Source organism: Diabrotica undecimpunctata, chromosome 1, assembly GCF_040954645.1.
Source record: "Diabrotica undecimpunctata isolate CICGRU chromosome 1, icDiaUnde3, whole genome shotgun sequence".
NCBI classification, from domain to species: Eukaryota; Metazoa; Arthropoda; class Insecta; order Coleoptera; family Chrysomelidae; genus Diabrotica; species Diabrotica undecimpunctata.
This window is the reverse complement of record NC_092803.1, coordinates 26,412,897-26,434,999: the sequence shown is the minus strand read 5'-3', so window position 1 is coordinate 26,434,999 and position 22,103 is coordinate 26,412,897. Positions and strand designations below refer to the sequence as shown.

The 22,103-nt window shown below is 32.0% G+C and overlaps 2 protein-coding genes across 2 annotated transcripts in view; one reads left to right on the top strand and one right to left on the bottom strand.

Annotated features, from left to right (window-relative positions):
* The window catches only part of LOC140446919 (uncharacterized), a 444,869-nt gene extending 427,626 nt beyond the window's left edge, over positions 1-17,243 (top strand). Inside the window, exons 17-20 of the mRNA XM_072539513.1 lie at positions 4,480-4,767; positions 5,049-5,323; positions 5,424-5,573; positions 8,009-17,243. Of these exons, the coding sequence (XP_072395614.1) occupies positions 4,480-4,767; positions 5,049-5,323; positions 5,424-5,573; positions 8,009-8,146 (851 nt within the window). The 3' untranslated portion in view covers positions 8,147-17,243. The remainder of the gene's footprint in view (positions 1-4,479; positions 4,768-5,048; positions 5,324-5,423; positions 5,574-8,008) is intronic.
* Positions 17,244-20,511: 3,268 nt separating this feature from the next.
* On the bottom strand, positions 20,512-21,838 carry LOC140435156 (cadherin-19-like). Its single transcript, XM_072523947.1, has 3 exons — positions 21,120-21,838; positions 20,788-21,061; positions 20,512-20,732 (listed from the first exon to the last, which is right to left on the bottom strand). The coding sequence occupies exons 1-3, from the start codon at positions 21,273-21,275 to the stop codon at positions 20,512-20,514; spliced, it is 651 nt and encodes a 216-aa protein (XP_072380048.1). The 5' UTR covers positions 21,276-21,838.
* Positions 21,839-22,103: the final 265 nt, after the last annotated feature.

The following is a 22,103-nucleotide window of genomic DNA, read 5'->3' as shown; positions in this document are numbered from 1 at the left end:
TTGATGGCATATTTTTTCACCCATTTTTCACTAATTTATTACCACCTTAATAATTTTTCACCACCAAACCACCCTTAATGGGAGCGATTCTGCTGGCTTAAGGTTCAAGCTAGCAGAATAATAAAATAAAAAATCTTTTTGTTGATGGCATATTTTTTCACCAATTTTTCACTAATTTATTACCACCCTAATAATTGTTCACCGCCAAACCAACCTTAAGGGGAGCGATTCTGCTGGCTTAAGGTTCAAGCTAGCAGAATTCAAAAAAAAATCTTTTTGTTAATGGCATATTTTTTCACCAATTTTTCACTAATTTATTACCACAATAATAATTTTTCAATACCAAACCCCCCTTAATGGGAGCGATTCTGCTGGCTTAAGGTTCAAGCTAGCAGAATTCAAAAAAAAAAACTTTTTGTTGATGACATATTTTTTCACCCATTTTTCACTAATTTATTACCACCCTAATAATTTTTCACCACCAAACCCCCCTTAATGGGAGCGATTCTGCTGGCTTAAGGTTCAAGCTAGCAGAATTTAAAAAAAAAACTTTTTGTTGATGACATATTTTTTCACCCATTTTTCACTAATTTATTACCACCCTAATATTGTTTCACCATTAAACCACCCTTAAGGGGAGCGATTCTGCTGGCTTGCGGTTCAAGCTAGCAGAATTAAAAAAACATATTTATAATATACCACAGTGTTTTGCTAGGTTTTTTCGAATTTATTACCATCCTTGTAATTTTTCACCCCTTAACTACCCCTTGTGAAAAGTCAATAATTGTGTTAGATTAAAATTTAAGGAGAATTTTTTTTTCAAATCTACTGTCCACTACTTATAACTGAAATAAAAAAGTGTTTTGTTAAGTTTATACTAAACTTTGACCATCCTGATAATTTTGCTCCCATAAACCTATTCGACAACTTTCCTACTAGCTGAATATTTGAACCAGCAAAATAAGAAAAAAACGTATTTTTGAAATACCTCAGTATTCTGCTAAATTTTTACTAATTTATTACCACCCTAGTAATTTTTCACACCTAAACTACCCCTTGTGATAAGTCAATAATTCTGTTAGGTTAAAATTTAACGTGAAAAAAATCTTTTTTTACAATTTCACTATCCTCTACTTATAACTGACATAAAAAAGTATTTTTACCCTGATAAGTTTCCATCTCTAAACCAATCTTATTTGGAAACGTTCCTGCTAGCTTAATATTCGAGCCAGCGTAATTAAAAAAAAATATTTATGACATACCACTGTGTTTTGCTGAGTTTTTACGAATTTATTACCAACTTAGTAATTTTTTATCCCTCGACTAACTTTTAGTGGAAGTCAATAGTTCTGCTACGTTTAAATTAAAGGTGAAAAAGTTTTGTTTTATAATTTTACTAAATACTATTTATAAATAAAATAAGAAACTCTCTGGTTAGTTTTTACTAAATGTTAACCAACTTCACCATCTACACATTTACGCTGGTTGAATGCAAAGCAAATCTTTTCGGAAATATGAGATACTACAGTATCATGCTAGATTTGTACTAATACATTACCATCCTAGTAATTTTTCACCCATTAAACTACCCTCTATGAGGAGTCAATAATTCTACTACGTTAAAATTTAAGGTGATAAAAAATCTATTTTTATAATTTTACTGTATTCTACTTGTAACTGAAAATATAAATTGCTTGCCTGGTTTTTACTGAATTTGATCCACCCTTATAATTTTTGACCCCCTAAGCCTCAGTTAATGGGAAACATTCAACAAGATACACATTGACGCTAGGTGAATAAAAAATCTTTTTGAAAACACAAGAGTGCTCTGCTAGAATTTTAATATATTTTTACCAGCCTAGTCATGTTTTTCTCAACTACCCTAATTGAAAAACATTTTCAAATGTTATTCTATACTAACTAATATTTATTTTTTCAATGTTTAAATATTAAAAATATGAAAACACTTTATTCCAAAAACTATAAATTTTACCTGTTTTAAAAAATTGACTCTGATTCGAGTCGTATTACATGGCTAAGCGAAATCGAATCGTTAGTCCCTTTTATGAATATAAAATAACTGAAATCAAGTTGAGTTTTAGTAAATACAATGGAATTTTTATATTTCACAGAATAAATTACCAGGTAAGAAATATTCAAATTGAAATAATGTTATTACGTCTATTACATTGTTTATCTGATTGTAAAGGAGGGTGGTCGGGACCGTGCGCACCTATTGTTAAAAGATTTATATTCATTAGGTAGATGAAAATTTGAAAAATAATTTAGGTAGGTATTTAATATTTTAATATTATTTACATAAGAAGAGTATTAACGATTGGTCAAAACATAATTTTAAAATTAGGTGTATAACATAAAGAATTTATATTGGAAAACATTTTAGGATATAAATATTTTAAGTAGGTATATTGAAATGAGACCGAAATTACCGGTTGGTCAGAACAGCTGATATAGATTATTTGCGTAGTAAAATAAATTTATATTAGCAGCATTTTAAAAATTTAAAGATATTTGTATTTTAATTCTTTGTCGATTTTTCATTCATTGTCAGTTGAATATAGGTAAAAATTAAAGGTTATTACAAAAAAATAATAACTTATTTATTTTGTTTATGGAAATGTTTGAAAGAATCGCCCACGGAGAGATCTGGTTTCTCGGCACAATCCACACACTCATAAATTGGGTTTTTTCTTATTTTTAGGATAGGACATACTCTGCATCTTTTCGCAGAGCAGTCATTTTATTATTAAAAAGTCTATAACTGTTCTTATTCTATAAAACCGATCTTCAGGAATAACATTCGGTCCCATTGGATTATGGATGAAGATTAGGCACCTTAAAATTATAAGAAAAAGATCTCTTCCGATGTTCTGCAAAAAAGATTTTAAGTTGAATAGAGGATCTGTTTTCCAATAACCCTCCAATCTTGAAATCCGTATGTGTCAGTGTGGACGATAATTCCCATAAATACTAGAAATTCAAATAAGGAAAGTAGTTTACATCTTTAAATGCTAGAATTTACACAAACACCAACTTCACCAACTTTTTTATATGCTAAACATTGCAATATTGTTGTTTTGTACATTGCCTATTTTTTTAAAAAATTTTACAACTTAAAAAGGGATCATTCCCGTGAGTTGGCTGTATATCATATAGTTAAAAAACTCGAACATTGAAGTAAAACACTGTTGTGATTGGTATATTTAATTAAATTTTAAAAATCCTAAGGGATTAAGTTCAAAACGTGTTCGGACTTATGAGTCCATCTTCAGTGAAATTTGTAGTACTTTTAGAAAGTAATTAATAAGTAATAGGTAAGTAGAAATTTTTAATTAAATATACCAATTATTACAACAGAAGTGTTTTTCACGCACACACACTCGCACACACACACACCGTGTAAATGTATTGAAGTATTTTTGAAAAAACAAATTTATTTAATTTTTGTTAAAGGGGTAGTAAGGGGTGAAAAATTACTAAAGTTGTAATAAATTCGTAAAAACCTAGCAGAACACTGTGGTATATCATAAATATTTTTTTTAACTCTGCTAGCTTGAACCGTAAGCCAGCAGAATCGCTCCCCTTAAGGGTGGTTTGGTGGTGAAAAATTATTAGGGTGGTAATAAATTAGTGAAAAATTAGTAAAAAAATATGCCATCAACAAAAAGTTTTTTTTCTGAATTCTGCTAGCTTGAACCTTAAGCCAGCAGAATCGTTCCCATTAAGGGTGGTTTGGTGGTGAAAAAATATTAGGGTGGTAATAAATTAGTGAAAAATGGGTGAAAAAATATGGCATCAACAAAAAGTTTTTTTTTTGAATTCTGCTAGCTTAAACCTTAAGCCAGCAGAATCGCTCCCCTTAAGGGTGGTTTGGTGGTGAAAAATTATTAGGGTGGTAATAAATTAGTGAAAAATTGGTGAAAAAATATGCCATCAACAAAAAGTTTTTTTTTTAATTCTGCTAGCTTGAACCTTAAGCCAGCAGAATCGCTCCCCTTAAGGTTGGTTTGGTGGTGAAAAATTATTAGGGTGGTAATAAATTAGTGAAAAATTGGTGAAAAAATATTACGTAGGTTAAATTGGATTCCGCTCATGTGTCCCCGCTAGCTTAAGGGACCTTTAAAAATGAAATCCTTATCTCTTTAGATGTAAATATTTACCACATGTTCAATTTAACCGTCAACATTTTAATTTTTGCATTAACTTTTTAATGTGAAAATACTTATTTCTATGGTTTTACCGATGATGGTCCGAACTCCGAAAGGACTGAAGACATTTTGAAACTTTTAATTCTTTTTGGATTATTTAAATTTTTCAATAAATATATACCATTTTACACCACAAATTTTTACTTCATTCTAAGTTTTATAAAAGATAATATTGACACACCTTTTATTCAGTTTTGCAACGCTTATTCCAAATATGATTTTAATATTTTTATCTACCATGTACATATAGGAGGACCAATGGGTGAATACGAAATCTACCACGAGCAATTCCACGAAGGCATCATACAAAAGTTTCCTAGGCCATTCGATGAAGACGCTTTTAACTCGTTGTTTTCCATGGAGTCAGAAGACGGAGATAGGCCGAACAGACCAAGTTCATTGGAACTATATAACCCCAATCAAACTCCTGTGGCATGTCGAAAGCCCCGTTTCAACTTTTCTTTAGCCCACAACGCTTATGAATTGAACAATTTGGATGCCGAAGTTTTAGACGCGCCTAATTTGAAATATAATTTATGTAAGTACCAGCATATACAACTACAAATAATAATTATTTACGTTATTGAAAGCGTATACCAGAACTGCAACTCGAATTCACAAATACTCTATTGATCGTACCATGTTGATTTTCTTTTGTAAAATAGGAATCAACCTATGTTTCATGTTTTTTCACTTAAACATGTTGAATAGTTCAGTTATTTATTTATTATAGATATGAAGAGGATTTGGCTTGCCGAGTACACATATTCTAATTTTATGGTAATGTTGCAACCAATTTAAAATATTTTTTGACTATAGGCAACGAAGATGTAAAAACATCAGATTCTGAGGTTCAAGAACCGGTCAGCATGCCACACATCCCTATTGCCACCACTTCAAACTTCAGTTATAAGCATCCCGCTTATCAATCAGCACATCCACAGATCAACTCTGAGCCAATGGCAGAGCCGCCCCAACCAGTCAGACCCGCTACGAAAACGGATGACGGTACATTGAGGAGACGGAAGAATACCGCACCCGAAGAAAAAGAAGCCAAACTCGTCCAACCAGTGCGTATGAAGGAAGAATATGAGGTAAGACAAAACATTATGTTAACATTAACATTATGTTGGATATACTGGATATATTTTAAATTATTCGTTTGTGTTTGTGTACTAATTTATGTTATTTTAGATCCTTGCCATAGAACTGAACAGAGGTTGGAATAGTAGATTGGGATTTAGCTTACAAGGGGCAGCTGGTGTCACCTACGTCAGTGCCGTTCATGCAGATAGTGTAGCTGCTAGAGATGGGCGCCTGAAACCAGGCGATCGTCTTATTAGGGTGAGTTTTTCTGCTTTTTTATATGCCTGGGAGAATGTTGTTCAGAAGATGTGCATGACTGAATGCATGTGTGTGTGTGTGTGTGTTTGTGTTTTTAGGTCAAAAGGTGGAGAATAAGACAAAGAAGGTGACTACTTCATCTATTTATTCGAAGACGTTTCGCTCTCTAATTAGACATCATCATCAGTTCATCTAAACAGAATAATATGAAAACACCAAACATCCATAGAGAAGTTAATACAACAGTGTTACCTCAAAAAGACTGTAGCAGTCAAAGGTATAAAATATAAAAAAAGCTTGAGACATTGAACCATTGAATCGTTAAGTTGTAGAAACAATCAATTAAAACTAAGTACAGTTTACAATTTAACACAGACTTAAAACAGCAAAAGAGACATGTGGTTTCATACATGTAATTAAACAAAAGTATGTAAAATATTTATGTAAAAAAGAGATCACCAGATCAACCTTCCAACGATAGAATATTAATTTAGTTTAATTTTGACTTTAGTTAACATTATGAAAATGATTGCAAAAGTTTGTAGAAGTGATCTTGTAAAAAAAGTTACCGCAAAAAAGTATTAAAAGTTACCACTAAAAGCTTCTACACTTCTGAATTGGACCTTTTTAAAGCACAACGAACCATCCCGTGGAAGACAGTGTCCTTGAAGTCCAAAAATGACAACACAAGGCGAATTACCAACCGCTAATGCATTTACCGCTCAAATCCTCTTCTAATATAAAACGACACTCACTTGATATCTTTCAATCCGAAAACCGTCCTGCTTATTATACTGCAACTTGGAGTCAACTTTAAAATCGCATAAAAATAATCCGCATAAACAGAGACCTTACTGTATATATATATATATATATATATATATATATATATATATATATATATATATATATATATATATATATATTTATTTATTTATTTTTCAAATTATTTTCGACCGTACTGTTTTAAATATTGATTTATAGTATCAGCAATCGGTCTGTAGGAAATGAAACTCTATTTGTTCTGTCTCAATATTTCGTCACGATTTTGTGACTTCTTCAGGAAAAAACTGATAAACAAAGTGAATATTTCAATACTTACAACTATAAGAGTAAAAATTTAAATTTTTTTAACATATCTAATACATGACATTTTAGTTTGATTTTTATTTAGGAGTTATGGTAACCGCAATATTTTATAGAGTGAATTCCTATTGTACAATTTTTAGTGAATAAGGTAAATTAAACAATTATTATGACAGTATTATACATATTATAAATTGGAAAGATGGAATTAATAGTAGAGAATTGAGAAAGAATCAGAATCATTGTGGATTATTTATTAAAGCTCTATTGTAAAAGTGAGTGTTATAATTACAATAGAGCACAACCAATTTCATATAAAAAAATACCTTACATAAAAAAATTTAACAGGCCAAATTGTCCCACTTTTCAATACATTTCCGAACATTAAATTAATTAAATACAATCCACTTCTAAATTCAAGGTTATTCTCAAAAATAAAAGTTAAAACTCCAAATTCATTAATGAGTAATATAATTTACAGAATAAATTGCAATCAATGTCAAAGTTTTTATATTGGTCAAAGTCAACAGTGGTTTAAACAACGTGTCACTCAACACAAAAGTGACTGTAACATACGAAAAAACTTTTGTGCCTTAGTGGACCTACACTTGAAGACAGGACATAACTTTGACTTTAATAATGTAAAAATCTTGGAACAAAATGATAATTATAAAAATCGACTTTTCCTTAAAATGGTATACATTAATAAAACTACTGAATCTATCAAATATAAGACAGACACCAACCATTCAAGTAATATCTACTGCAACATACTAAACAATATATGATGTGATAGATCTTAAACTTTAAAAACAAACTCAGTAATTCTCTAGTAACTCTACCTATAATTTTATTCCATTCCTAAATATAAGTATTACAATAACTGACTACATACCATCAATTACATTTTATAGATCAATTTACCATGGTCCTGATTCTTTCCCATTTCTCTACTATTAATTCCATCTTTCCACTTTATAATATGTATAATACTGTCATAATAATTGTTTATTCTACCTTATTCACTAAAAATTGTACAATGGGAATTCACTCTATAAAATATTGCGGTTACCATAACTCCTAAATAAAAATCATACTAAAATGTCATGTATTATATATGTTAAAAAAATTTAAATTTTTACTCTTATAGTTGTAAGTATTGAAATATTCACTTTGTTTATATATTATAATTAATTATTTTAATAAATTTACAGTTTTCTCCTGAAGAAGTCACAAAATCGTGACGAAATATTGAGAAAGAACAAATAGAGTTTCATTTCCTACAGACCGATTGCTGATACTATAAATCAATATATATATAAATTTGACAAAATACATTTTTGTTTCAGGTGAATGATGAAAGTATCGAACACATGACAACTAATGAAATAATAGATTTACTTCGAATAGTCAGAGGTCCCGTATGTATAGTCGTATCGAGAGTCAAATCTAATGAAGACTGTCCAAAAAGCAATGCGGAGAATTGAGCTAACCCTAGTAGTACAATTATCCTTTACTAGTTTAATGGAGCGATTATCAAATATTTGTACACACACTGTACTTTTACCAATAAATGTTCTTTATCACTTTTTTCTTCCAATTTTTGTTAACGACACCGGAAGATAATACGCTCAAACGCCATATTGGTGTTAATTTGTGTCACTGTGTTGTGTTAAAATGTTCTCCAGTTTTCTGCCTCGTTTTAAATCAATCCTAAATAGAAACAACTGATTTTTGATTTTTTATTGATTTTATGAGAAATTATATAAAAACACTGAAGGAATCAATAAAAAAGTAATTGTTAGATCTTATGTTTGAAAGAAAAAATATATACTTACCAGAAAAATAAAAAAATACAATATCAAAAAAAGTGTTCTTTTGCGGCGATAACATCGATTAATAGAATAAAATATGTAAGAAAAAGTTCATGGACAAATTAATATGAGTTGAAAAAAATATATTTTTTTCTTTCATAAATAAAAAGAAATCACGAAGGTGTCAAATGAAAGTTGAATAGAAAAAAATGCTTAATAGGTATTTTCACGGATAGTTTGAATATAAATGAATATATAAGAACTCAGCCAAACTTCCTCCAGCTTTTCTTCATTTGGCTTTTCTTATGACTCAAAACTTTTCTTTAAAGGTTTCCAAAAAAACTTTTAGAATATCAACTCCAGAAAGAAACATAATTTGAATGGAGGAAAAAAATGGATACGAACCGCGTAAAAAAGTTAGTTGACATTAAGAACAAAAGATAGACAATGAGACACTTAGTACCATATTTTGTAAGCTGTAAAGCCCATTTATAATTTAAGAAAAAATATGTTACAATTTCAAAAACTGGAGAACGTTTTACTTTTATTTTAAGTTTAAGTTTTAAATACTTGTGATAGTTTGTGTTGAAGAGAACATACAAAAAATACACAAATCGCTAAAACATTAATTTTTTTTTAATTGTAGAGCAATTCCGCCAACGTTTTATTCATTTTAAATAAAAATATATATAGTTTTTTTAATTTTCTTTTTACATTTGTTTATTGGTGTATAAGTTGGTGTCTAATGAGTAATTTGCATTTTTAATAAGAGTTAATGAACAAGAGAGAAGAAAAATAAAGACAATAACAAATGTTGGAATTAAAAAATCCTGCAAAGACATTTTTGACATATTTTTTGTATGTTCTTCATAATTTTGTAAATATTTTACAAGTTTCCTGTTTACAATGTGATTAATTGAAATGATCTATTTTGTTGATACTGAACTCGATCTTTAAATGATTTGTTATTGGTTATTAGAGTTAATGAAACTAGTCTTACTGTAGAGTGAATTCCAGTCTTGAGATGTAAAATAATCAAAAGAAGAAAATCAAAAAAAAATTAAAGATGTTGAAATATTACTAGTTTCTATATTCACTACTTCATGGCCACCTGTTGGTGAAATTTGTAACATATCTTGTTAATTGTTTTTAAAAATTTAAACCATTCAAAAGGCAGCACTAGATGTAATGATACGAGGAGTGATTGTACATAAAATTTCCAACAATTTAATATCAATAATAAAAAGAAACAGGCAATGACGTTATTTATTATACGTCATTGAAACCAGGCAATCAAAACGAACAATTTAGTTCAAAAAAACGTTAGTAAATAGCAAACTCTTAACTTGTATACTTTACCGAATACAGAAAACTTTCAATAACAGTCACTATTTTTTTAATTCAAATTTTTTGTGCAACTCCTGGCATAAATTTTGTTTTATCTACTATTCTAAATGGCTTTCGATATTATAAACCATAGTCTTCTTATGCCCATTCTACATAGCACTAATATCGAAAAAAAAGACATTCGGACTATTAAATCCCTTTATTGTAGTCAGATGACCGAACTTAAAATCAATAAATCATCCACGGAGCATGTAAAAATACTGAAAGGTATTAGATAGGGCTATATATTGTCACCAATGGTTTTGTCAACATATACGTTGAACAAGTATTTTAAATTGCTCTAGAAAAGATACAGCATAACATTAAAGCAAATGAGATCATAATTAAAAATCTTCTTGACGCAGACTACACAGCTATTCTAGCAGATAAGATAGAAGATTTGTAAGTGCAAGTATTACTCATGTAAGAAAGAAAAACGGCTTGAAGATTAACATCCAAAAGACTAAATTTATTATTATCAGCAGGTACCAACTCCAATAAGCACATCTTATCATAGACGATCAACAAATTAAAAGAGTTGAGAAATTTAAGTATCTTAGACCCTCTCTGATGTCTTGATAGACAGACAGAAGAAGTAAGTATACTTAGAGGAGTTCGACAAGAGTGCATACTTTCACCACTCTTATTTAACGTCTACAGTGAAGTGATATTTCAAGAAGCTTTATTGGATATTGTGGAAGGTATTTTGGTCAACGGAAATAGCATTCATAATATTAGATATGCGGACGATACGGTCATATTTGCAAGTGACATGGAAGATCTACAGTTCATAATACAACATATATACAATGCATGTGAAAGGTACGGACTGCAAATGAATCTCAAGAAAAAGAAATCAATGATATTCTCAAAAAAACCACAAGATGTAGGTAACCTGATCATTAATAATACAAAGATCGAAAGAGTAACAACATATAAATATTTAGGAACGTGGCTAACCCAAGATGGAGATCAAACAAAAGATCAGATCTAGAATAGAAATGGCAAGAAACACGTTCATAAAATTGAAGAACTTACTTTGCAACCGTAACTTTAATCTAGAGATCCGCACAATAATGCTACGTTGTTACGTTTTCTCTACTTTACTATACGGCATGGAAGCATGGACAATAAAACAGTCTAAAATCAAAAAATTAAACTCCTTTGAGATGTGGTGCTACAGGAGAATCCACAGAATATCGTCGACTGAAAAAGTAACTAATATAGAGGTGTTACAAAGAATGAAGAAACAATGTGAAGTCATAAAAACTGTTAAAATTAGAAAGATTTAATATCTGGATCATATAATGAGGGGCGAGAAGTACGTATAACTTAGGTTAATTATGCAAGGAAAGAGAAACCCAGAACGACGCAAAATATCCTGGCTAAGAAATTTGAGAGAGTGGTTCGGTTGCAGCTCATTAGAATTATTCAGAAGCACGGCCAATAAAATTAAAATAGCGATGATGATTACCAACCTCCGATAGGAGAAGGAACCTGAAGAAGTAGAAGACCCTCTCTATCAAGCCAGTAGGATTGTGATAAGTAAATTAAAATAAGGGAATGTATGGCTAAGGCTGCTTTTGTTAAATCCAAGAAATACCTCATTCGGTGAGAAGTGCCTTTAAATCTTAGACTTCGTGTGGTCAAGTGACCATTATTATTGTATGGGTGCAGAGACCTAGTCAGTAAAACTAAAAATTTTTTTGACGCATGCAAAATGTGAAACAACGCAAGGTTTCTTATTTTGGGACACATCTTGAGTGGATCTTATACTCACGAGCAAGATTGAGGTTAGGTAAGGTCCAGGGAAAAAATTGGTATAATGTCGAATATGTTGGGTGCATTTTCCAGCTGGCTGAGGAGGTAAATCTTAGAATAACTGATTAAGACAGAAACTGAAATGCATAGATGCTGCTAAGGGCACAACACAACAAGAAAAAGGACAATACAAAAAAATCTTTTAGTCACAAATGAAATATTTTTCCATGTAACTATCCATTCCATAGCATTTGACGGATCTATACTTTCTTCTGGATATTCAAAATTATTATCGCCATTCGGGAGTTTTGACATTTGTATTGCAAAAAAGATTTTTTATGGAAATAAAAATTAAAACCGACGCGCTTTGTTTTCATTTGACATGTTTTGACTTTTGGTGACTGTAATATTTGTTATATACAGTGGGTGACCAAATTATTAGGGACAGTGAAATGATTTCTTAATTTTCTAGTTTAACAGATTTTTTTAGCAAGTAGGTAGTTGGCTTTGAGGCTTACCTTTTTTGTATAAGAGAGTGTGGAATTAAGGTTACAAAAACAATGAGTTTTGTCAGTAAAACCATTTATTAAAAAAAAAGTTGTAACATAAAACCACTCATTTTAATATTTAGTGATGTCAACCTTTGCTGCAGTTATAGCTTCTACGCGTCGGGGCATGCTCTGGATCCAAGCTTCTGCGTTATTTTTTAAGTTTCGGTTATGATGCGATTCTATAATAAGGGCTTCAATCAACTGCCACTTCGTGGTAATCTTTGGCGATCACACTTTTGGTTAACTCCCACATGCTCTCTATGGGGTTCATGATAGGTGAGTTTCCCGGCCAGTGCAGACCTGCAATATTTTCTTTGATTAGAAATGCAGTTACAGTCCTAGCTCCAGTACTCGCTTATACTGGTGCTGTCTCATTGTCCCTTCCACGATGTATAAGGGTCCCATACCCTTGGAGATTACGGACCACACCATGACACTAACCGGATATTCAACCCTCTCCATACTGCAATCTGGATGGATCTTCTTCCCAGGACGTCGTCGGACGAACTCACTTTTGACCACCAAAATCTGGAATGTTGATTCTTCGGAGAAGCATACCTATAAAAATGATAATATTCGCTGTTTACGAACTCCATTTGTTAAAAAAGTTGTACTTACTCGACTCCAGTCTTTTAACTTCCATTGGAGTGTCGTTCTCTTCATGGCTGGAGTGAGTCGTGGTTTCTTTATAGGCCGGCGACCTAGTAGATTTTCTTCAGTCAGTCGTCGTCGGACTGTTCTTCTGGAAACATTAATTCCTTCAAAAATTAATAGGAAAATCCCAGTAGTAATTTAAAACTTGTTGAGAGTGTCGTCCAAAATTTATAGATACATAACATAAGTTTATTAATTCCTTCATTATTAATCATTGTAGTTAGATGTGCCACATTTTTTTATGATTTTCAAGACAAATATCCCTGATTTTACGATTTGTACGAGGAGTAGTGATCCTTTTCCTGCCACATTTTCCAACACGGCCCGGTTCCAATGCCTCGTATGAATCCATTTTTATTTTTATTTGATTAACTACAGGCTTTGAAACACCTGCAATACACCTTTAGAAAGTGTACAGTGCAGTAATAATGTCTTTATTTCTCTAATTTGTCCTGGAGACAAGTATGCAATTTTGCCCATGCTAAAAAATAATTTTGAACATTTTTTTTTTTAAATCGTGTCATTAAATGTAGCAAATACAACTAAATAACAAAATATTACTTGCTTACCTGTTAAATATACTGGACACGAAATGGATAATCTAACAATATAAAATTTGAAAAGTTTGAAAAATTTGAAAAGAATTGCAAATATTTTTAAGCTTCACTGCGATAACAGCAGATGGCCAACTGAGATGTAACAGCAATTATTATTTCATACATAAGCAGTCGTTACCGCTTATCAAAAATTTTAATAGTCATACCAGGAGAAATACCAAATAAAATACAGATATGAACACCAATTTTTTTGGTCAAAAAACAATTTAAAGTAGAAAATACAAAAATATGTGTAGTGTGCCTAATAATTTGGCCACCCAGTGTATTTAGTTTTATTTCTTTGTTATATACTAACTTTAAGACACTATTATATATATGTGTGTCTTGATTTTGGTCTCCATGTCATATTTATGTCTAAAATATCAACCTCGCTATGAGTGTTGTCTAATAATACATAACATAGATATTGTTGTTTGTGTTTCCTAATACTTCATTGACTTAACCATGTTTAATTTACTATCTTCTTCTTCAGTGGAGGTTGGCAACAATTTCCGCGAACTGTATGTGGTTTAATGCTGTTCACAGTAGAATATGTGAATTGAGTCCTCTCCAATCACAGATGTCCTTTAGTCAGGAACACAGTCTAGGTTAGGGCCTGATCCCTTGAGGCCTTCAAGATGTGTAGTTGAGATTGAGATGTCAAAATATATATCCTAGGGATGCAGTCTTTCTGCTCTTGAATAATGTTTACAGTTATTTATTGTTTTCCATTGGATGTTATTCGCAGGCTGTGATTGCTTAGCAATATCATCTTATGGAAAGTTGCTCTTGCTGTTTATCCTTGTTTTTCGTTCTAGGTCTGGGTCTAGGACGTTTGCTTTCCAGCAGCCCGTTTGAATTTTGTGACGTGCTTTGTTGACCTGACGTAAATAGTTACGATGGTCTTCAATTTCGGGTTTCGGCCTTGTTGAAAGATGCATTCTGAGTAGTCATTGAACAGAATCGGCGATCGGACATACCATTATGTCTTACTACAGGATTAATTTAGGTATTTTTGGTGTCCATATCGTAGTCTGTACGTTGTTTTTGTCAATTTCTTTTGCATCTAGAATTTAAGTCAGAGTGTTTTTAACAGCTTTTGCGTAATTAAGCAAAAGTATATTTCCTTTTTGTGATATCTTCATTTTTGTAGCAAAACCGAAAGGCTGAACAACACTTTTCTGGTTTCAAGGCTTAAATGTTTCTATGCTTATGTTGGTGTCGGATTTTCGGTATTCTGCGATGTATAATTTTTAAATATAGTTTTAGGGTTTTGCTTATCAGAGTTATCAGACAGAACTCTTGGCATTTGTTTTTTCAGGGTAGATATGAAATTCGGGATAGGTTTTTGACTATTTGGATGTTAGTCGTTAATAAGAATTGTATTATAATATATTTCATCATCCAAGCTTTGTTGGCTGATCATTGTATTAGAAATTTATTTAAATGTAATCCTTTGAAACATCTCGAATTTTTTGCTTTTTCCTATAACTAATTATTTTTCTCGTCCACGTACGTTCACTTCACGTCACGTTTACGTACGTCTTCAAAATTTCAACGAAACAGAAGATTTCTCCCTTAAAAAAGGAGTAAGGCAAGGTTGTATACTGTCTCCAATGCTGTTCAATTTATACGTAGAAAAAGCCTTCGCAGAAGCAGTGGCAGACTCTAATAAGGGTATTAAAGTTAACGGCATATTTATTAATAACATCAGGTATGCCGATGAAACAGCCATAGTGGCAGATAACATCGAAGATCTTCAATGCCTTTTAAATGATCTAACTCTTGCAAGTGAAGCTCGGGGTTTGAAAATAAATATCCAGAAGACAAAAACAATGATTACAAGTAGAAATGATTACCCCAACGCAAAGAAATATGTCTCTGGAGAAGAAATCGAAGAGGCCAGGAAATTTAAATACTTGGGTTGTTTGCTGAACGAGGGTTGGGACCCCGAGAATGAAATAAAGAGCGGACTTAAACAAGCCAGAAATGCTTTTTTGAGGCTTCGTAAGTTTCTGACTGATCGCAAATTGAACTTCAACCTCCGATACAAGATGATTAAGTGTTACGGTGGTCTGTTCTCTTGTGCGGAATGAAAGCATGGACGTTAAAGGCCAGTTCTATTAACAAACTTGAAGTGTTTGAAATGTGGTGCCTGCGTCGAATGCTTAGAATATCATGGACGGACAGGGTCAGAAATGAGAAAGTACTCAGAAGAGCGGGCTTACAGGATAGGGAACTTTTTAATTATGTAAAAAGTAAGAAGACTGCATTCTTGGGACTCATATTGTGAGGAGAAAGATATACTTTTCAGCAACTTATACTCGAAGGGAAAATAGAGGGTAGGAGAGATCTTTGACGTAAAAAAAATGTCATGGCTGCGCAATAATCGACAATGGACAGGAATCCACAGCTATGAAATGCTTCGCAATGCTGCTAAAAACAGAATTATTTAATCCTGACTATTTAACATCTCACCTGACAAGACGGTGTACGGTGGACGCCTACGCAGAAATGCACGACACCTTAAGAAGAAGAAGAAGAATTATTTTTCTGCTCACCATTTATATTACAGCAAAAAAAGAAAGATCACTTACTGTTTAACAGATTTTTTCATTGTTTGATGTTGCCAAATAGTAACTGCCACTTTCATCAGTATTAAAAGTCACTAATAGTCGTTAATAACACTTACTTCATTCTATAAGTTTAAGTTACGGAGTGTTTGTTCTCAAAGACGTAAATTTAACTATGTAAATCAATTTTAGATCTTACTGAAGCATTTTAAATTTTATTATAATTCCCGAAAATTCCTATATTATAATTATTTATACACATACCTATAAAGAGCCATGCCAGCCCCAATTATTTATTGTTTACAACCATTTTTAACTACCTATTCTCAAAAACAAATGTGTGATTTGCGTTAAGAAGGTTATGACCGGGTGAAGAGTGAAAATTTCCATTGCATTTTGTCAAGAAATGATTGTTGAAGATTGACTGTGAGCCTCTTTTAAATGGTTTTGCTATTAAGATATTTCTTATAAAAGAATTTATCCTAAACATAATTTTGCATTTTTAAAAACTACCAAAATGAACAGCCAAAATGAGGAGTTTTACTGTAATAAGTTCATAGAATACAGGATATTGTTTCAGCTAAAATAATGCCAAATAAAAAAGACAACAAGAAAATGCGAGAAATCTAATTCCACATGATTCTACACAAATATTTTGTGACAATATATATTGACAAGCATATTTATTACATCTTAATATGTAATTTAAGTAAATAATAATTCGGAAATACTTGAATATTTCTTTATTAACTAATTAATACAATACCAACATTATAACGGAAAAACTGACATGAAATGAGTGTAAACTAAACATAAATACAATCAAGCGGGAGTGTCTACTGTTAGCACTCAGATACGTAACACGACACCACAATATTCGAAGAAGATGAATCAATAAATGATAAACAACGTTGTATGTTTTATTTTGGAAATTCTATGTACATATATTTCCTTCCACATATATGGGTACACGACAGCTTTGCAGCATTTAAAAGCTATTATATATTGTTAAAAAATTCTCACTGGAACTCGTTCTAAATTAAATATTAATATATTAGTGAAAAGTTTAGACTTGTTATATAAGTCTATATACGTATATTATTATAATAAGCAGACTGTCTTAATTACTCAGTACTGCGGATGCGCTGATATTGTTGGAGGCTCTAGAAAGTTTTGTTAATAAAGAATGATAAACGTTTTTAGTTTATATTATTTCATATGGAGATAAAATAAAAATCTTTGAAGTGTTTTTTGTACTTTTCCACTTCACCAAAACTTTTACAGATACCTTTAATTCTAAGATGATTATTAAACTTCTTAGAAAAAAATTCGTAAAAAAAACAGGATTGGCAATTAATTTTTTAGGTAAGTAATTGGGAAAATGACAATTATAGCGAAATTTCATCGCACATAAACAAATAACGTTAACAGTAACTACCATTTCATACAAACACGCCACTGGTTGTATCCCGAGCTTTTCGGTAACTGACATAAAATATGCCATTCGCGTAACCGGGTCCAACTTCATAAGAGCGTAGGCGCAAAATTTTGGGCCAATGCTTTTTAAATTCAATCATTTTTTTCGAATCCTGAGAAAACTAACAAATATTTTTGAAAAATTTAAACGCAGAATGAAAGATTACATTATTACCGAGGGCGGAAAGTCTCTTAGAATAAACAAAAAGTTTTTTGAATGAGATATTTGCAATTAAAAATCATACTAAATTTTCTCTTTTTTTTTTCACCCCTGTAACTTATTAAAATAAACATTATTAGAAGTTTTTCGCAGAGCAGTCAACAAAACCATGATAGCCTTGATGATCGCCAACATCCGGACCGGATAAGGCACTGAAGAAGAAAGAAGAAGTTTTTAGGGACTTTCGGCCCTTAGTAATAATGTATTCTTTCATTCTGCATTTAAATTTTTCAAAAATACTTATTAGATTTTTTAGGATTCGAAAAAAATGAATGCATTTAAAAACCATTGGCCCGAAATTTTGCGCCTACGCTCGTTTATTAATACAGTCCAGTCGGGATAACATTTGACCTTGCATGCCAAGCTGTCCCAAATTTTATTATTCTAACCTTTAAGTAGGTCAATAGTAGTCGAAATTTAAAATCGTGACTGAATTTCGCCGTTGTATTAACTACCATTTTGATTTTAAAGGAGAACCGTTTTTGTTCAATATCTCCGCCATTTTCAACTTTTAGAGAACAAGGGAGATAATTAAAATTGTTGCAAATGCAATTTCCTAGAATTTCTTTTTTACAAATTTTTCGAGCGGTCGGTATTTTCTAAGATAAGAAGGAAAATAGAAAGGAGATAGAAAAATAGGAAGACTAAGATGGGCAGGACATCTGGCAAGATCACAGCAGAACAACCCTCCTAGAAGAATCCTTATGTCACAACCTGTGGGAAGTAGAAAAAGGGGTAGACCAAAACTCAGATGGAGGGATGGTGTAGATGAGGATGGTAGACAAATAGGCGCAGCAAACTGGCAACAGTTGGCAATGGATAGAACTGACTGGCGTAATAGACTTGGGAAGGTCGAGGCTCTTTTATAGGGCTGTAGCACCAATAATGATGAAGAAGGAAAATATAGGAAGGGGAAGGGAAGCATAATTCTTGAATTATCCCGTTTATTATTAACTTTACGACATGAATGTATAGGTTCGTTAAGCTTAGAACCTTAAATGTTAATTGTAGCACAAAAAAATCAAAGAAATCAAACTTTTATAAAATATAATTCTCTTCATTTCTGTTTGTGTGCAATAAACGAGATAATTTAATGATTATGCTTCCCTCCCCCTTCCTATTTTCCTATTTTTTTCCATAATTCGGAAAATATCGACAAAAAAATTTGCAAAAAATAAATTATAGGAAATTGCAATTACAATAATTTCAGTCCTTACCATTTTCGTCGAGAAGTTGAAAATGGCGGAGATATTGAGTCAAAACTATAAATATATTATACTAAGGATAGAGCATGTTGATATGTTTACATGACTGCTGATATGCTTTATTATTTGCATATAGGTGTTTTAATAGAAAATTAAGATTTTATGGAGCACCCATTTTTACAGTATCGAAGGTCTTTTGGTAATCAGCAAAGCATCAGTATGTTTCTAGATTGAATTTTTATATAATTTGACAAATATTAAGGATGTGTTCTAGTGCTACTGTATGACAGTTGCTACCATCTGCTGTTGGCCATTTTTTGTATCTATTTTGTATCTGTGTTTCAGATTTCGTTTCGTTAAGCATTTGTTTAATACTTTCCCGATTTCTGTAAGTGTTACAGACATTATTCCATGTTCTTCCTCATTCTTTCTCATCCTGAGTTTATTTATGGACCACTGCAATATTGTTTTATATTGGTCTTCTGATCTTTATTAGAGTACAGAGCCACAGAATAAATAACAATCAGAATGCCCACTCTCAAATGCCGCCTTTGAAGTTTGTCAGCACGCGATTGCCATATTTTAAACGGAAACACAGACTCGAAAGTTACGACAGAACTGTAATTTAAATTTTTAGAGATTAATAATTTAGTACATTTGAAATAATTTAATCTATTTTTCAACTAAAAGTACGAATAAAATACTGCATACTATGTCTATAGTTGCCGTAAATAGACTAAACTGGGTTAATTTTTCTATGCACACCAGATAAAATGTCACTGAACAGCACTGGTTCCGTTTAAAACATGGCTGATTCCGCCCACAAGCAGAGTGGGCATTCTGATTGTTTATTATTCTGTGACAGAGCCCTGTAATATTGTTTTTACACAACTGCGCTAATTTCCTGCGATAATCATATCAAACTGAGTTTGATATTATTTTTCCTTTACTGTCTTTGCTGATCTCACTGCGGTTTTGATTCTTTGGCTAGATATTTTATTGTGGAGAAAAGTTTTTTAGATTCTTGCCTGTCTGTATGTTCTTCCACTGATACACATAGGTTTTTCATGTAACTATTTTTGTTTCTTCTTCATAGGAGTTTTATATGTTTCTTTATATCGACTATACCGACACAAAACCGGCATCCTTAATTTTCGCCTAACTACTTTTTTCAAATGGGACACCCTGTATGTGATTCATTATTTTAGAAAAATATGTTTTTCACTATCGATCTGTATTAGTATTACCTATATCTATCTCTTGCAGTTTTCAAATAAATTAACTTTATACATTTTTGTCACAAAAAATTTTTTTCGTAGACTGTTGTGTTAATTTACAACTTTCATATTGTAAGTTAAACATTGAATAATTAAAAAGATGCTATCAAAGAAAATAGGCACTAGCTTATTAATGTAATAAATATTCAAAATGTTACTCATCAACATCCAATCATTTATGAACTCTTTTAATCAGATTTTCATTAGTAGCTCAGTTTTCTCATTAGTGATAGGTTCAGAGAACACCTTATTTTTAACATGTCTCCAAATATAATAATCTAACGGTGACAACGGGATCTTGGTGACCAGAGAAACGGATCTTTATTAGCTATTTGTCTATCACTTCGCTATCACATCTTGATTTAAATGGACGAGACTTGTTAGCTCCATTATTCCTTCCAAAGAGTAAGTTATAGTCTTATTTTTGTCGATATCATCGGCGGTAACACTTCCAATAGCTGTCCCATGCTTGCTGTTTTCAGCAATACTAAATTTGTAGAAGGAATTTCTAAAATTTGGTGAATTATCATTCACATCTAGGATGTCGATTACAATTTTTGCTAAAACAAATTTATTAATAATAATTAATGCATGTATTTGATGTCGTAGTCTTACCATGTTCCACTTGTTGTCCTGTTTCTGAATTGATATCTTCTACAGTTAGTCCCAACTGAAATTGCTCAACAATTTCCCGATCCAATGTTTTACCTATGGACACTACTCCTGTTCTTGGTTCTAGATGAAAGGCTCCAGAACAGTCGTACTCTTGTGTTTTTACCAAAACCCTTCGTTCGTTCATTGCTTGGCAGGCAGAGTCGTCTATTTTGAAGACCAGCGTTGCTGTTGAATCAGGATCATTAGCAGATAGGTTAGCAATAATTTTTCCTACCTAAAAATATAGAAATATAACAATTACAAGTATTCAAGATAACTCTTGATTTCCTTACTGGTGTGTTCTCAAATACAGCTATATTTCCTGGGTCATCAAACACTGGCCCCTTAATATTAACATCTATAATGTTAATAACTACGTCAGTCGATGCTTGCAATTGACCATCCCCTGGTGCTCCATCTATAGCAAGAACTTTAAAAGGGTAAACCATCTTTCTCGGTTGTGTCAGATCTGGGTCCAACGAAGCTCCTCTAGCTACCCTGACGATTCCAGTTTCGGTTTCTATGGTAAATTTATCGGCAGCACCGTACTGAATTCTGTATACGATTTGGTTGTTGGGGAAAGATCCGTCGAAGTCGTGGGCTTTTACCTAAAACGTTTATTTAGATTTAGGAAATCATCTACGACATTATTGTTGATCGTTTTGATGCATTTTATTCTTAAGTAAGTAAGTTCGTGTAACCTTCTGGCTAAGGTCTAGTGTTAGGGTTTTCAGGTCGCGCAAGCGCCCCTAACATGACTTAACGACTACTTTCGTAGCCGGGACCGACGGCTTTATGTGTCCTCCGAAGCACGGTGGCAGCTCAGAAATGTTGAGCTAGTGTATACGAATAAAGGGTCCAATAATGTTTTTTTTTTATTCTGTGAATTGTTCAAGTCGATACCTGTACCAATTGCTCACATTACTGTAAGTATGAATTTGGATTAGCTGCAAAATATCCCAGGATATTCATTTGTAAGTCTTTATTATATAAAGGACGTGGGTCCTTTTACCTATAAACTGAACAAACTGGATTGTTCAACAAACGATTTACAGTTTTATGAATTGATCTAGGCTTCTCAAGATATCTCTCAGCAAAAACGCGACAAGTACTGGATACTATTCTGTTACACTCGCCGCAAACGTTATGTACTATTAAACATTAACAAAAATTAATGATTTTGTCAGGATATTCCATAGGCTTCTTGATAAATAAATTTGTTATGACAAAACTGTATAAAGTTAATTTATTTGAAAACTGCAAGAGATAGGTATAGG

What these genes read in the sequence shown, in the direction of transcription:
- LOC140435156 (XM_072523947.1), bottom strand. Translation starts at nt 21,275, where the DNA reads ATGGTTTACCCTTTTAAAGTTCTTGCTATAGATGGAGCACCAGGGGAT. An exon ending in CTGTATTTGAGAACACACCA is followed by an intron (nt 21,062 to 21,119) that starts GTAAGGAAATCA and finishes CTATATTTTTAG; the next exon opens with GTAGGAAAAATTATTGCTAA. An exon ending in AGGACAACAAGTGGAACATG is followed by an intron (nt 20,733 to 20,787) that starts GTAAGACTACGA and finishes AATTTGTTTTAG; the next exon opens with CAAAAATTGTAATCGACATC.